At 39.5% G+C, this 11,908-nt stretch overlaps 2 protein-coding genes across 2 annotated transcripts in view; one reads left to right on the forward strand and one right to left on the reverse strand.

The window, feature by feature from the left end:
• LOC137419390 (cyclic AMP-dependent transcription factor ATF-3-like) overlaps positions 1–8,406 on the forward strand; it is a 50,995-nt gene extending 42,589 nt beyond the window's left edge. Inside the window, exon 3 of the mRNA XM_068105465.2 lies at positions 7,941–8,406. Within this exon, the coding sequence (XP_067961566.1) occupies positions 7,941–8,102 (162 nt within the window). The 3' untranslated portion in view covers positions 8,103–8,406. The remainder of the gene's footprint in view (positions 1–7,940) is intronic.
• Positions 8,407–9,304: 898 nt separating this feature from the next.
• On the reverse strand, positions 9,305–10,883 carry BATF (basic leucine zipper ATF-like transcription factor). Its single transcript, XM_068105464.2, has 2 exons — positions 10,627–10,883; positions 9,305–10,455 (listed from the first exon to the last, which is right to left on the reverse strand). Exons 1-2 carry the CDS (start codon positions 10,741–10,743, stop codon positions 10,162–10,164), a joined length of 411 nt encoding a protein of 136 aa, XP_067961565.2. The 5' UTR covers positions 10,744–10,883; the 3' UTR covers positions 9,305–10,161.
• Positions 10,884–11,908: the final 1,025 nt, after the last annotated feature.

An 11,908-nucleotide genomic window follows, 5' to 3' on the forward strand; every position in this document is an offset into this window, starting at 1 on the left:
TTGTTCTCCCAGCCACGGCAGATGTCGCGGTATTTGCATAGAGTGACGTGATTGGCTGCATCTAGTCAGGTTCACTATGTTAACAAATATAATTTCTTTCAAAATTTTGGGATTAGCAAACCTGTACATTTTTGGAATCTTCAGAGCATGGAGAATCTGAAAATCAATGTTGGCATTTGCACAGACACCTGCATGGCCGCCATTTTGGATTTTGAAAATGGCCGCCATAAAATACATATTTTGCGCGATCTCGGCTTCTAGTCAACCTAGAGACTTAATTAAATATGCTAATCCTATGTTTTCTGGGTCAAGGAATCCAATAAAGGCCTCAAAATAGTTCTCAGGATTATAGAAAAGCAACAAACAAAGGTAATTGAAAACCATTGTCTTTATATTTGTGATATAACTGTATTACATAATACATGATATTGCAAGTCCTTTGAAGTTATAGGTTGTTATAGGAAGTTATAGGTTGTATCAGATTGAACTACAAGTCCTATACACAGGATCTACGAGGTCCATACCGTTCAGGAATATGCTTTTACAGATCTTCATCACTGTCCTGAGTGTCATTTTCGCAAAGGTGTCTACGCAAATGTAAACATTAATTTTTGGATTCCTCATGCTCTGAATATTCCAAAAATGTATAGTTTTGCTAATCTACCAAAATTTTGAACGAAAAAACATAGTGAACCTGACTAATCCTGTTTCAAATCAGATTAACAACTTTGAAATTTGTGATTTTTCACAAATGAAAGGTTTTCACAAATGAAGCCACTTCAGAAGGAAGCTTTTCTGCAATGAGACGGATTAGAAACTGTTTGTGCTCAACCATGGCTGGAGAAAGATTTTCTTCACTGACTCTTCTTCACATAGTAGGCGATTTTACTGTGAAGCTCATTCCAGAGGACATTGTGGATGTTTACGTTAACCGAAGGGAAAAACGATTGTACCTACTTTAGTCACTAAGGTAAGAACAGTATTTATATTTAGACAATGTTTATATACAGTGCATTCAGAAAGTATTCAGACCCCTTCACTTTTTCACATTTTGTTATGGTGCAGCCTTATGCTGAAATCGCTTAAATTCATTTTTTCCCTCATCAATCTACACTCAATACCCCATAATGACAAAGAGAAAACAGGATGTTAGAAAGTTTTGCAAATTTATTAAAAAGAAAAAACTGAAATATCACATTTACATAAGTATTCAGACCCCTTGCAATGACACTTGAAATGTAGCTCAGGTGCCTCCCATTTCTCTTGATCATCTTTGAGATGTTTCTACACCTTGATTGGAGTCCACCTGTGGTAAATTCAATTGATTGGACATGATTTGGAAAGGCACACACCTGTCTATACAAGGTCTCACAGAGTGGCCAGACAGAAGCCTCTCCTCAGTGAAAGACACATGAAAGCCCGCATGGAGTTTACAAAAAAGCACCTAAAGGACTCTCAGACTGTGAGAAACAAGATTCTGTGGTCTGATGAAACCAAGATTGAACTGTTTGGCTTCCGTCTGGCCACTCTGCCATGAACCCCAGATCGGTGGAGTGTTGCAGTGATGGTTGTCCTTCTGGAAGTTTCTCCCATCTCCACACAGGATCTCTGGAGCTCAGCCTGAGTGACCATCGGGTTCTTGGTCACCTCTCTTACCAAGGCCCTTCTCCCCCGATTGCTCAGTTTGGCCGGGCGGCCAGCTCTAGGAAGAGTCCTGGTTGTTCCAAACTTCTTCCATTTAAGAATTATGGAGGACACTGTGCTTTTGGGAACCTTCAATGCAGCAGAATTTTTTTTGTAGGCTTCCCCAAATCTATGCTTCGACACAATCCTGTCTCTGAGCTCTGCAGGCAGTTCCTTCGACCTCATGGCTTGGTTTTTGCTCTGATATGCATCGTCAACTGTGAGACCTTATACAGACAGGTGTGTGCCTTTCCAAATCATGTCCAATCAATTGAATTTACCACAGGTGGACTCCAATCAAGGTGTAGAAACATCTCAAAGATGATCAAGAGAAATGGGAGGCACCTGAGCTAAATTTCAAGTGTCATAGCAAAGGGTATGAATACTTATGTCAATGTGATCTTTCAGTTTTTTCTTTTTAATAAATTTGCAAAACTTTCTAAAATCCTGTTTTCTCTTTGTCATTATGGGGTATTGAGTGTAGATTGATGAGGGAAAAAATGAATTTAAACGATTTCAGCATAAGGCTGCAACATAACAAAATGTGAGAAAAGTGAAGGGGTCTGAATACTTTCTGAATGCACTGTATGTGTATCACTGGGAAGACATGATTCATAAAGTACTCTATTTCTTTTTTTATTCAATAATTTGTTGTTATGCTATAAGTAATATTGGCCGGGTAGCTGGTAAACATGTCAAACTAGAAAGCATCTGAAAATGCAAAGCCCGTCCACATCCGTTTGTATTCAGACGTCGTCCTCTTCTTCTTCTGCCTGCTCAAAATAATGAAAACAGTTTTTAACCCTTCAATGCATTCGTGGGTCCTTTTTGTATGGCATGATTTTGTTTTATAATAACTTTGTTATAAAAACGTTTTTACCCATGATCTTTCAGATTTCCTTCATAGAAAGACCAATGCATATATCTGTGTGTGTATTGTTTTTCTTTGTTCAGGACTTTGGGGAGGGTGGGTGTGGGGGGGGAGGGGGAGGGTTGTTTTAAAAATTTAACCCCTATAATGCAATTGTGGGTCTTTTATGACCTCAGGCTATGTCTCCATAACTTTGTTATAAAAACGATTTTACCCATTATCTTTCATATACACTTTGAATGAAGGTTAATATATATTCCTGTATGTGTGTTTTGAGGGTTTTTTCTTTCAGGATCGGGGGAATTTATTTTTTAAATTCCCCCTCACGAATGCAGTCGTGGGTCTTTTTGGACCAGTTTAGCATTTAGATTATTGTGAAAAATCAAATAAAATGTAATTTTCTTTACTATTGTATTCTTTTAGATGTATTATTTAAATATTTATTATTATTATTGAATTATTGTATTCCCACCCCCACCCCTCACCCCTTTATAAAGCGGTGCTGCATGCGTGTGTGTGGTGTGTTCCGATGTACCTTCCACACCCTTTGACCCACAAGGCTCAAACTTGGCATGAAGATTGTTTGCTCCCCCAGAATAGTTTTGCACGATTACATGCCCCCACTCATGAATGTGTGTGTGAGGGGGAGAGGGAGGGGTGTGTGTGAGGGGGAGAGGGGGAGGTGTAAAAAAACAAACAGATGAATTCCAATGGCATGTACGAGTATTTACAAATAAACACAACACAATAGATCCATTCACTTATAAATTAGTGTATTACTCATTGCTAACCCCTGTATAATAGATAAATTCACTTGTAAATTAGAGTATAGGGGTTATCTTGAGAAATTGTATCCTCCGGTTTAAAAAATACAAAATGAAAATTGATGATTGTATGCAGCCTTGAACTTTCATCTTTAGATCAAATAAGAATCCGTTTCTCGCTTTCGATTGGTGAACCAATTATGTGACCCAATATGCAAATCCTTAAAATTTCAGGTCAATCAGATGAAAATTGACAATTTGATGTGATGCTGACCTTTGACCTTTTGACCAAAATTATTAATTTGCCTTCTCCATATTCTCATAATAAAGCTTTGTTGAAAATTTGATCACAAAACTCAAATGGTAAAAAAGTTACGTCACATACACACACACACACACACACACACACACACACACACACACACAAACACACAAACACATACATACATACACATACACACATACATACACAATACACATACACACACATTAATACACATACACAAGCACATATATACACACACATATATACACACACATATACACACAGACATATACACACATATACACACATATACACACACACATATACACACACACATATATACACACACACACACACACACACACATATACACACACATATATATACACACACACACACACACACACACACGCACATGCTGTGCAGGGGACGGGCTAAAAATTAGGCTACAACAAAAAACAAGGATGATTAAATAATGAACATGAACTGTATTTGTGATTTCACGTTCACTGTAACTACACTAACAAGTCGGTAATTTTGGAAGTCAGACCCATTATTAATATCCCCCCCCCCCTCCCCCCAAATAGAGAAGTCAAACTACTCCTATGAATGCACCCGAGGGAGGTTCTGACTGGACTCACACCGTTATGTTTGTCTTCTTCCCCACCCTCCTCCAAAGATAAGGAGACAAGGCTAAAGTTAGGGTGTATACTAATACTTGTTTAGCTTTGTTGATACCTGTTAAAGAACTATGACTTTTCTGCTTGACTGTGATCTCATTTACTCTTGAGTTTGACTTTCTATCCCTGGTTAGTGTCAGCTGTTTCTGCTCTTTGGTCACGGCTGCTGTTGATGTTTAGAGATCGTTAGATCTGTGACAGTTGCTTCTCCCTCTCAGCTCTACTCTCTTGAGCTCTTTGTGCTTTCTTACTTTTGAAGTACTTCCTGTTTCTGCTAGGCATGTGAGTATTGCGATAAACACATCTGTGTTTTTGTCGGCAGAATAACCTGACAATATGAGCAACTACAATCGCCAAGCTTGGAACAGAGCTTCATGTTGTACACAGGCTCTATTTTGAAAAAAGTGTTCCCTGGTTATGGGAATATTGTGCTGTTAGATCAGACGCGTGACTTTATTGTCTCCGTTTTGAGCATCTTAAAGGTCTCAATCATGTCTCTGTATGCCCGCCACTAAAGGAGGAATATTCAGGTATATTTCCCAGGAGGAATTTCCCAGGAGGAATTTCCCAGGAGGAATCCCAGGAGGAGGAATAGATTTCCTTCAGGTAAAGGAGGTATGTCTTTCCCTAGGTATATTTCCCGAGCCATCAACATCTTTAACTTGTACGGGTTCTACACAGAGTGAACATCTACCAAATGAGGCCGAACGAAGGCTTTGTAGAGTCTTAAAAACATGTCCTCATCGAGGTACATGAAGTTCCTTCTGACTAGGCCTGCCATTTTGTTTGCCCTGGATATTTTGTGCTGGAAACGTGTTTCAAAAGAACCTTAAATAAACTAGTGAAGCTGGCAGCCAATAAGAATGTACAGAATAACTTATTTAAGCTGAGGATTATAAACTTGTGGAATAGTCTGTGAGATGCTGTAGTAGAAGGAAGCCTGGTGTTGGCTTAGCGGTTAGGGTGCAGCTTGGGATCCTAGGATCCTGGGTTTGAATCCCGGTCGATCGCTAAATTAACACCAGGGGGGTTGACTCAGCCTGTCATCCTTCCGAGGTCGGCAAATTGAGTACCAGCTTGCTGGGATGAATGATCCCTGTGTGTACCCCGATTTAGAATAGGTACACCGTATCCCTGCGCATCGTAAGAGGCGACCAAGGGTTGGCGTCAGGAAGGGCATCCGGCCATAAAAACATTGCCTCAAACAGGGAACCATGATTGTCATGGGGCCCGCAAGGCTAACCCCCGCTCTAGCGGAGAAAAATGGCCTTAAAACGATCATTCATTAATTCGTGCTGTAGTAGTAGAAGAAGATAGTGTGCTGCAATTTGCATAAAGACTGGACCTGAGTTGCTACAATGCAGAGTTCCAGTTCCAGTATAGAACTTCTCCTCTGAACATGCACACTTTAGGGACAATATGCCACTCCACCAGGATCTGAAGATAGAGGACTGAAGAGATAAGCATCCAGAAAGATGCCTTCAATAATATTCAGGTGCCAGCTTATGACTGTGGCATGAGTAAATATAATCCTGTACTAAATTTCATTTTATAATTTTCTGATGAGCGCAAAGCTGAACTTTTCTGAGAAATTCCCAATATGAAGCTCTGTGTGAAGTTTGGCGATTGTATCTGCTCTTGCTGTCCAGTTTTTCTGCCGACAAACAGAGAAACACACAGACGGGATCATCAAAATACTCAATCAGGACACAACGTAAGTAGAGGAACAGCAGAAAGAGAAGGAAGAAACGAGAGTGGAGAAAGTCCTGAAGCCTTGTGTGGAGTTGGACTTGGATTCCATTGGCAGACAGTTTGGAGAGCAAGACAGGATGCCGGACTATATCGAAAGCTCGAGATATGTCCAGGCCCTGATCTCATGTCTGATATTGAGGGCCTCCATCCAATGTTGGGAGAGTAGAAGCAGCAAGCCAAAGGTAGCGTGACCAGATCTGAATTTCAATTAATAATCTGAGATGAGGTCATTGGAGGAAAGGAATGCTTTTATGTCTGCTGTGATGATGAATTCATTTATTTATTTATTTAATCATTTAACTCGTCAAAATCTTTATTTTCTCTACTCTTCTCCCCAACCCCCACCCCAACTACATGCACTCCCTTCTCGCAAATGTTTAACATGTAGATGTCTCTAAAGTCTAAAAGCTACAGAATGGGATATTTCAAATTAAGTGCAGAATGGTTACTGCACACCTCAACTCCTTTATTATCGACTTCTCCCATCTATGGAACCGCCTTCCAGAGGCCTTCTGTCTCATTCTGTGCATCAGGGCTTTAAGCAGGCGCAGTACATCACCACCTCGAGTCATCCCCCATCCTGATCCTGATCTTTATTAACACCCACCCTCCCCCATTAGCCCTTCCTGAACCAACCAACCGTCTTACCTGCTGATTTCACTGTCCACAACTCACAAATAAACAGACAGAGAGGGGTGAAAACATAAACTAATAAAACATAAAAACAAAAACCTGAGATCATATCATATCATATCATCTATCTCTCTCTCTCCCTCTCTCTCTCTGTCTCTGTCTCTCTCATTCCTTTGCCAGTTGTGCCTAATTGTTGCCCCACTTCCCCACCGTCAATATAACTTTACTCTTCCATGAGCCTTGCTCTGATAAAGAAAAACATCAAGCAAAAAAAATTATTTTTGCAGCCATCAGTACACTAATCTACTCACACAAACCTTATCCAGTAATCGATTTCCCACAGCGATGCTATTATTAGCCCCCGTTGGACTTAGTACGACCCAATCCATAAGCTCCGACACGGAGCTTATGGATTGGGTCTCGTCTGTCCGTCCGTCCGTGCGCTCGCAACCATATCTCGGAGTTGTTTGTACCAATTTTGTTCATAATTGGCACAAAAACAATACATGATGGTACACATACGCACATAATTCTGTTTCGCGATGCGGTCAAAGATGGCCGACTGGCGGCCATTTTAGTTGTAAAAAAAAAACCGATGTTGAACACGTCCTTATCCATTTCTCGGACATGCATTTACCGATGTTGTTTAAACTTGGCAGACAGATCAGCAATGATTGCTTGCATATGCACCTCATTTTTGTTTCAAGATCAGATACAAGCTGGCTGACTGGTGGCCATCTTGTTACTTAAACATGTCCCCAACAATTTATCGGTCATGCATGGTCCGACTTTTTTCAAACTTGGCACAAGTACAGGACCTGATGGCATACACGTGCACCTCACTTTATTTCGCTATCTGACCAAAGATGGCCGACTAGTACACTGGCGGCCATTTTAGTTGGAAAAAAAACAGATACTGAGCACTTCCTCAACCATTTCTCAGACATGCATTTACCGATCTTATTCAAACTTGGCACACAAATAATGAATGATGGGTTACATATGTACGGTATTTTTTTCCCTGAGATCAGATCCAATATGGCCGACCATTTTGTTACTTAAACATGTCCCCAACCATTTCTCAGACATACATGGCCCGATTTTGTTCAAAGGTGGCACAAAGACAATATATGAGAGTATACACATGCCGAATCCAACGAAAATTGACCGACTGGTGGACTTTAACTCCAAGGAGCAAAATTAGTAGAATCACGGGGGCTATGACATTTTGTCTTTTTCTCCTTGGTCCTTGTGAGACATCCAAAAGGTTGCATCGGTATATTTGTGTGCAGGAATCAGAAATGCTGGAAGCAGAAAACACTCAGCTCAAGTCGCAGATTGAGCGGTTGCGGAGCGAAATGCAGAACCTGTTGTTTGCTCTGAACGTTCACCGCCCAGCGTGCATCGTGCTCGCCCATGGATTTGAGGAGGCAGAAGAGTCGCGATTCTTCTAAAGGCTGCGCCTGCACATAGTGCCAAGTCTTACATTTTGTAATTCTGTTTTTTATTTTTCTGACATATTTAGAATTATTTCATCACAACATTCATGGCCAATAACACAGAAAAAAACAGAAATCGTATATTTGAGCACCTGTCAGCCTCAACAAGCCACCCCAGTTTGTACTTGAATTAATTCTGTCTGACAATGACCTTTCTTTCATTTGTGTACATAATTATTTGGATGTTTACAATAGTTTGGACATTGCACTGTACTGTACATATGAAAACTTCCCCAGTTAAAACGATATTTAAACAAAATTGTTGCACATTTCAATTTCATTTTTATACAGAATGGACAAACGGACTTTTCTTGATGTTGTTTCTTCGAACTTTATCTGAAATGGGCAGCACAAGTGAAAAGTAAACAACTTTAGCCATCGTCATGTTATTCCAACAATTATAGTTGAAGTCATGTCGGACGGTGGTTAAAAAACAACAAAATCAACAATTTCAACAACAGCACGCAGACAATTCAAACGACAGCACAAAATTCCTTTTATCGTTTGGATATTTCGAGATATATAAATATCTATATCTATATATATATATACAGTATATATATATATATATATATATATATATATATATATATATATATATATATATTCATATACATATATTTATATATATATATATATATATATATATATATATATATATATATATTCATATACATATATTTATATATATATATATATATATATATATACATATATATATATATACATATGTCTGTGTCAGACATATGTATATGTTTGTACACACGTGTGTATATATATATATATATATATATATATATATATATATATATATATATATATATATATATATATATATATATATATACATATATTTATACATATATATCCATATATATATATGCCCATATATATATATTATACATATACTGTATATCCATATATATATATATATATATATATATATATATATATATATATATATATATATATATATATATATATATATATATATATATATATATATATACATAGATATATATATATATATATATATATATATATATATATATATATATATATATATACATACGTATATATATACATACGTATATATATATTATACATATATATATGCCCATAGCCCATATATATATTGGTTGTTGCACACTTCATCATTACCCGTACAATAAATGCATTTATTTATATAAGTTTTGTAATCATACTCAAGTCAGTCCGACAGGATCAGTGCATCGGTTTACTCATTTGCCTTTTAGCTGTCTATTCTGGGTTCTATTCACGACCCAACTATAAAATGGTGGATTGGTACTTAACAGGCCGGGTATTGTATAACAAACGTGTGCCGTCCCCCGGATGGATGTGAAGCCGGGTGTACCTTCTGGTAACGTTCGTCGGTGGGCTTTAAAGATCCCGTGCTATCTTTCGCAAAGAGTAAGCGAGTTTTCGCCAGCACTCTGAAGAAATTCCTGCCACCCGCAGTCGAACGACAGGCCTGGCCAGCCAGATCGTGAAAGACTTGCCCGGAAAACCTCCCCGGCAGACCCCACAAGAATGTGAGAATAATTCGAGCCGTTAAGGAGGTAGCATAGATGTTCAATAATATCATGTACATAAGTGACATCACGATACAGTCCCGATTGCATTAGGCTTCTACAATACATAAATATTAAATAATCGTACATTTTTGATTTTTCAACAATACAGCTCATAACAGAGACATTGTAATTACGTTGTTTATCATGAACTGTCTCGAATAATCTTCCACATTGTATGAATGCAAATAATTGTTCTAAACCTGTTTGTACATATTGGTAAACAAAAAGAGGACAAATCACAGCCTTGCATGTCATTGTGTAGATAATTCTTCCGCACGTCCACATTGGTTCTGGTGCTTCTGCAAACTTTTACAGAGTCGGTTCGCAAGTTTTGAGCAACGGATCTTTCTCCGAACTGTTCAATCCACAGGTGCTTCGGATTCGACGTCGGCACACGGCAATGACCGTCGCAGGTAACCTTAACTGAAAGGCACGTCGGCGTAAGCGTCCGTGTTGATGAAGGCGTTCACCACCAGATTCTGCGCGCTCTCAGCTCCGCAGCCATGATGGTGGGGGGGCACGAAGCCGGATTGTGCCCCCCAGGCGGGCGTCGGTGCCGTGGAAAGCGCCCCGCAGGCCACGGTAGCGACGCGATGGAACGAGCACGTGGTCTCGTGCTGCGCCAGGGACGTCGACAGGTGCTGCACGTCGCGGTGCAACCGCTTGATCTCCTTCCGAAGTGCGACGTTCTCTCTCTCCAACTGCTCGGTCTCCTGCGGGTGGTTTTTGCGAGAGTTTAAAATCAAGAAGAAACTTCGCGATGATCCCGCATTAACTCCTTGGAGTTTATGACTTTATGGTAAACAATGTACAAGAAGCTCAATGGAAGTTTTCTTTCGTTGGTTATTTTATTTATTTATTTATTTTCTCCGAGCTTTAATCACCTGGTGCAGCTTGTCCGCGCGCTGGGTTTGCTTTTGGCGGCTTTTCTGAGCTGCTACGCGGTTCTTCTCCCTCCTGGTGACCTTTCGCGGCTCCGGCTTGCTGCAGGTAGCGCTCATGCTGCTCGCCTTTACTCGGCACGACGCTGCACCTTGTCTCGGCACCGGAGTGTGAAGGTTGCGGCTACTGCGGCGGGACCACCGACCCGACGCTCCCCGGGCCACTTCCCAATGACGCGAGGTGTCCTGCTGTGACACAGTCCGCCGCCTCCACCACCCACCCCGAAACCCCCCCTCCCTCGAGGCGCAGCCACGCGAGGAAGCAAAAGGAAGAAGCACGTCCCGCATCCCGCAAACACGCAATGCGGGGTGGAGGGAATCTTTCGGGGAAGTGAGTAGGATGGGGGAGGGGGTTGAGTGGTTGGGGATATTGTAAAACTCCCAAAAAAGTTTGTTTCAAATCTGTGCAAATATTGTTAATATTTTGAGAAAGTCCTAAATTATATATCTGCCCAACATTAACGATAAAATTAAAACATTTTCGAATAACTTTCGTTGTTTTGTTATACAAGGTTCTCATGGAATATGGGTAGAGGAATAACTTTCTTTGTTTTGTTGTACAACTACAAGGTTCTCATGGAATATGGGTGGAAGAATAACTTTCTTTGTTTTGTTATACAAGATTCTCATGGAATATGGGTAGAGGAATAACTTTCTTTGTTTTGTTGTACAACTACAAGATTCTCATGGAATATGGGTAGAGGAATAACTTTCTTTGTTTTGTTATACAAAGTTCTCAGGGAATATGGGTAGAGGAATAACTTTCTTTGTTTTGTTATACAAAGTTCTCAGGGAATATGGGTAGAGGAATAACTTTCGTTGTTTTGTTATACAAGGTTCTCATGGAATATGGGTAGAGGAATAACTTTCTTTGTTTTGTTGTACAACTACAAGATTCTCATGGAATATGGGTAGAGGAATAACTTTGTTTGTTTTGTTATACAAAGTTCTCAGGGAATATGGGTAGAGGAATAACTTTCTTTGTTTTGTTATACAAAGTTCTCAGGGAATATGGTTAGAGGAATAACTTTGTTTGTTTTGTTATACAAAGTTCTCAGGGAATATGGGTAGAGGAATAACTTTCTTTGTTTTGTTATACAAGATTCTCATGGAATATGGGTAGAGGAATAACTTTATTTGTTTTGTTATACAAGGTTCTCATGGAATATGGGTAGAGGAATAACTTTCTTTGTTTTGTTGTACAAGGTTCTCATGGAATATGGGT

Source organism: Myxine glutinosa, chromosome 1 (assembly GCF_964187855.1).
Source record: "Myxine glutinosa chromosome 1, kmMyxGlut1.1, whole genome shotgun sequence".
In the NCBI taxonomy this organism is placed as follows: Eukaryota; Metazoa; Chordata; class Myxini; order Myxiniformes; family Myxinidae; genus Myxine; species Myxine glutinosa.